The sequence below is a fragment of the Sinocyclocheilus anshuiensis genome, unplaced genomic scaffold (assembly GCF_001515605.1).
Source record: "Sinocyclocheilus anshuiensis isolate Anshui unplaced genomic scaffold, SAMN03320099.WGS_v1.1 scaffold781, whole genome shotgun sequence".
In the NCBI taxonomy this organism is placed as follows: domain Eukaryota; kingdom Metazoa; phylum Chordata; class Actinopteri; order Cypriniformes; family Cyprinidae; genus Sinocyclocheilus; species Sinocyclocheilus anshuiensis.
Genome location: NW_015540879.1, coordinates 237,252 through 242,633, shown reverse-complemented (window position 1 = coordinate 242,633; position 5,382 = coordinate 237,252). Strand labels below are relative to the sequence as shown.

At 43.2% G+C, this 5,382-nt stretch overlaps 1 protein-coding gene across 1 annotated transcript in view; it reads right to left on the bottom strand.

Annotated features, from left to right (window-relative positions):
* The window catches only part of LOC107688314 (BTB/POZ domain-containing protein 9-like), a 23,035-nt gene that overhangs the window by 5,181 nt on the left and 12,472 nt on the right, over window positions 1–5,382 (bottom strand). Inside the window, exons 4-7 of the mRNA XM_016485936.1 lie at window positions 4,876–5,095; window positions 4,278–4,397; window positions 3,691–3,800; window positions 3,416–3,605 (exon numbers count right to left, since the gene is read on the bottom strand). Coding sequence (XP_016341422.1) covers window positions 3,416–3,605; window positions 3,691–3,800; window positions 4,278–4,397; window positions 4,876–5,095 — 640 coding nt within the window. The remainder of the gene's footprint in view (window positions 1–3,415; window positions 3,606–3,690; window positions 3,801–4,277; window positions 4,398–4,875; window positions 5,096–5,382) is intronic.

The following is a 5,382-nucleotide window of genomic DNA, read 5'->3' as shown; positions in this document are numbered from 1 at the left end:
TCTGCAGTTTTTGTTCAGACCAATGCAAAAATCCACCCACATAACCCCGTTTTAAATTAATATAATAATTTATACTTCCGACTCATCTTTCTTAAAAAATGGTTTAAAGGCTCAATTGTGAGGTTTATCATTTTATAATTTATTTTGTTTTTGTGAAAACTGTAAATCAATTGCTATTTCGTGGTCTACAGCATGAAAGAAAGCCATTATAACATGTACATGAAAAATGTAGAAACATTGGACACAGCTGTGGGGCACCATTGTGCAGCAGCAAGCATCACAACAAAAAAGGAACCTCAAGGCTGATCCAGGTAAATGGGTTAGGGTTAGGGTGTATAGGACCCATTCCTATATTTTGCCTGGGGCCCCCAAATCACTAAATCCGCCCCTGACAAGAGCTACTTAAAAAGTAGCATCGTCCCAGAGCCCAAGGCTCTCAAGTCTGACCAGAGTCCGTCGTCGTGGGAGTTATGCTGGATGCGAGGGGATGGAAAGAAGATCCGCCACACTCCCGCCTCGGAGAGTGAGTTTCTGAAAACTGAAAATGATTGAGTTTGGAGCTGTTGGTTCCCTGCCCTCTCTACTCCCACCTAGTGTTGTCACAATACCAACATTTTGACTTCGATACGATACCTGACTAAAATATCTCGATACTATTACTGAACCGATACCCAGAGGTGTAAGGAGTACCTGAAAACCATACTTGAGTAAAAGTACAGACACCTTACAGCAAAAAATGACTTCATTACAAGTCACCAATTACAAAACGACTTAAGTCTGTCTGATTTTAATGGCACTTAATATTTCACTCATACTGAAATCGCTTATAAAATTATTCACATATTTTACCGTTAAGCATTTCTTTCAAAAATGTAAAAATATAATTGAGGCATCCTGCTCTTTTTGTGAATCTTTGCCCTACAACTAAGTCTGTTCATCCTTTTAGTCAATCCTTTTGGAGTAATATTAATGCTCCAATTATTCAAAATGTATTATTTGATTTTTCTTTCTTATATTCGTTTTTGTGTTTTACAGTGACAATGTTTTTGTATAGATTTACTTTTGTTTATTGGAAAATTTTACATTCATAAATGCACAAATACACAAAAAGTAAATCTCACTTTAACAAAAGACTTGAATCTGTATGTAGATTAAACGAGATGGAAACTCAGAATTCTAAGTTCTAGCAATTCTGCATTTATTTTGTTTCTGCTACAGAATAAAAAACGGTAATTGCAATTTTTTCTCTCACAATTCTGACTCAAAATTCTATCTTCTCAGAATTGCAAGTTCAGCTACATTGATCATTTGCAAGTTACCATCTCACAGTTCCGACTTTTTCCTCCTAACTGAAAGAGAAAAAAAAAATGTAGAATTGAGACACATAAACCTAGAATGGCAAGTAAAAAAGTGTGAACTCTGAGATAAAGTCACAATTACTTATTTTATTTCTTTTCATTCTGTGGCTTGTGTGCTAAAAGTCCAGATTTCTCAAAATTTGTAAGAGAAGTAGTTATTCGGCTGCTGCAAACTGCTATTAGTGCAGATTTTCTGGGGGTTTATGCTGTTGCGTGATCTACAGGATTCCTTCAGCGAACTGAGCTCATGGAAGAAACAGCGCTTGAATCAGGTGCAAGTCCAGTCTTGGTGAATCTGCCCTAAAGTCTGACTCAGTGTAGACTGATCAACACAGTACAGGGGGTTGCCAGCCACTTGCTAAACTCAAAATATTGTAAATCATTAGCGAGCACATTAGGAAACCAACACTTTGAGTTCAGCAGATACAAAACCAGAGAAAGACGCACAGCTTCAAAATGAGCGAGCCTATTTACAGACTTACAAACCGTGTTTGTGTGTCCCGAGCAACATCAGAGCCCAGACCACACACACAGATTCTGGAAGACCAGTGACGTTCAGACAGCTCAGCATCAAACTATTATTTCTAGTGTGTTTGCCACCATACATAAAAAGGGCTAGAAGTACAACACTGAGCGGAGTAAAATATCACGTATACTTGGATTCAGTTGGGATCAGATACGATGATTAATAATAGTTTGGATGGATCTAACTGAAACTCTAATTAAAAATAAGTGTTTCAGTCCACTACCAATGCTATAGTGCAACGCCATCGCCAAAACTGAATATATTACAAGAGAAAAGTTCTTATTTGAATAAATATGCTTCAGATCAACTGACATTTACAATAAGCAAACAATCTAATAAATAACACATAAAACAACAGAATCAACCATTACAACCTGGGCAATGCAAATGAAGCAAATGGGGTTATTCAGAATGTGAAGGTGTGATGATGGTGATGAAGAGTGTGTGATCTGCAGTCAGCAGGACCTCCTGAGGAGCATCACCCGTGACTCGGACTCGTCTGATGGGACGGAGCGGGTCCTGGGCTGCCCTCAGAGTTCAGCTGCGCGGGACACTCGAAGTGCACACAGTGAAAGACCTGCAGGAATCATGGGAAGGAGGTCAGAGGCCGCAGACGCTTGGATTGTGCCGAGTTACTCCACACGCCGCTCTCACCTCATTGGCAGTGTTGTGAGTTCCCACGATCCGAACGAACGCCGCCGCATGCTTGTCAAAGCTGAGCACCTGCCAGGATCTGATGGGTCAGAGAGAGCGTCACGTTAAAGAGAAACCCATGCACTCTTTAAAAATTACATTTTTACTGAAATCTAAATTTAACGGAAAATCACATTTAATAATCAACACTAATTGTCAGTGTGAGTGTGTGTTGTGGTGCAGAGACGCTGCTCACCGGTTGGTCCGGTTGGTCCGGTCCAGCACTTTGGTCCACTGCTGCTGGTTGGTGGACACCTCGATGTAGTAACGCTCATCACACTCATCACAGTCCCACAGCAACAGCCTGAAAGAGTCAGAAACGCATTACAGACGTCGGTGTGGCTCCTCTGCCCTTCACTGGTGCAGTTAGTGTCGCGTCGTCACGCTCTGAAAGCGCCTCAGCATTTGACTCTTCAGCAGAATCAAGAAATGTGTTCTCGTCTCTCAACTGAGTACTGGAGTACTGTGTCCATCTCAAACTTACACTAAATGGGTTTCTTAATGAAGGCATTTGCACTGCCATTGTAGCATTTTATTACATTTAACCTTTAGGCAAAAAAAAATAATAAAATGTTGAGTTCAATGTTTTTCTGTTGAGTATCATATTTGATGCATCACACACACACCACACACACTCACACTCACTCACAAACACGCACACTCACACACACTCAAACACACTCTCAACACACACGCACTCTCACACGCACGCACACACACGCACTCACACACTTACACACACTCACGCACTCACACTCACGCACACACACTCGCGCAGACGCTCACGCACACGCACGCGCACACACACAGACACACACTCACTCACTCTCACAGGTACCTGAGGGAGCTGATGATGTAGGGCTGTGCCAGCTGGATGACGATGTTTCCGGAGCCCAGCTGATGACAGGTGTAGCCCGAGTCCCAGTCGTAGCTGCGCGCGTCTCCGTTCAGGAGGGCGTTTCTGCTGCGACTCACTCCCTCGATCACACTCGCACACGCCGAGACGGTGGCCACGTTTTCACTGGGCACTGCAGACGCGTGCAGGACATTCACTCACACATGACAAACACAACGTCGCAGATAAAACAACTGCATGCCAACCTGACATCTTACCCACAAGCCCCTTCTCCAGAGTGAAAGGACGGCTGGTGAACATGCACTCGAAAGCCACCAGATGGAAGACTTTATTGACGGTGTTGTGTGTTCCTACAATCCTCACGTACCTGAGACATGAAGAACAGTACAAATCCATCTGCTTCCACATCTCTGACAGCATCAGCAGTGACAGCCAGCAGACACTTATTCCACCGATGCTGGATTTTCAAGTTGGAATATCAACTCTTGTTTTTATGGTCAGCAATTTTACATTAACAAGGTGGATATTAATATGCAATGACCTTGCAGCAAGATCTACTCAAGTTTATAGCTCCTCTCCTATCAAATCAGGACAAAAAGTGAGCGGTTTCCATTCTTGTCTCTGATTTATTGTAATGACTAATGCATCACAACAGAGTAAACTGCATGCGAAGTCTGTGATGTTTTATTTCACCTCTAGGTGGCGCAGTAATACTGTAGACCCTCCAGCTCTGGCCACGGATGAATTAAACGACATCAAAAAACCTTCGGCAACTATCGCGTGGCTTTTCCCTGATCATTAGGAGACCTCATGAAGTGAGCATGTGATCTCCAGAGCGCTTTACCTGCAGACCCGAGGAGAGAAGTAGAGGTTCTGCCAGGAGCGGCACAGGAACTTGGAGTGATCCACCACTCGAACCCAGTCCAGCTCATCCACAGACACCTCGATGTAGTAGGAGTATGAGCTGCAGGAGAGGAAGAACTCACAATCAGCTGTCACTCAATAACATCAACACACACGAAACACAACCAGCTCAATCACGCTTTCCAACAAAACCCCTTTAGCAACAGCTTGAAGTCCTCCACAACGGACAAATTCTGATATTAGAACAGAACTACATGTTGTTTAAGTAGCACTGTTGTTTTGAAACACCAATGAGTACGGTAACACCCTAAAATGACCGTAAGCTAAATTTTAAACAAATTTACAGGTCAGACAATAGTATAGTAATGAGTAAAGGTAATAAGCTTTGACAAAGTTTTCTAAAATGAAAAAATTAAATGAAAGCAGACGGGCTGAATGAAAATGCAGATTCACTGTCTGACAGGTGAAGCTTATGTCAGAAATATCAAACTGAGGTGGAGATGAAAAGACATTTCCTGAAATCAGTCCCCTTCAGATCTTCATCCACACTCACGCATGGAGTCAGACGAGAGGCTCACCGGCTGTCCCGGTCCCACAGGAGGATGCGGATGTGGTTGATGATGAAGGCCTGGCCGAGTTTGACCTGGAGCCCAGCGCGTCCCTCCTCCTCTATGGGGTGTCTGGAGAAGCCGTGGTCCAGATCGTAGTTCTGCGTGTCTCCGTCGAGTAACGCCGATTTCAGCTCGCCTTTGACCACCTGAGCGCCGTACTTCATCGTGGCGATGTTCTCCTCAGGAACTGCGCACACACACACACACACCATCACATCATTCTGACACCTCGGTTTGATTTTAGGGATCATCTGGCAAAAATGTGTCAACACTGAGCACAACATGATTCATCAGTATTTTTTAGAGCCCGACCGATATGGGTTTTTTGGGGGCCGATGCCGATACCGATATTAGGGAGTAAAAAAAAGACAGATACCGATATATCGGCCGATATTCTTTATGTGTAGGCTATATTATAGTACAGTATAGTCAAAAGTTTGGACACACTTCCCATTCGTGTGTCCAAACTTTTGA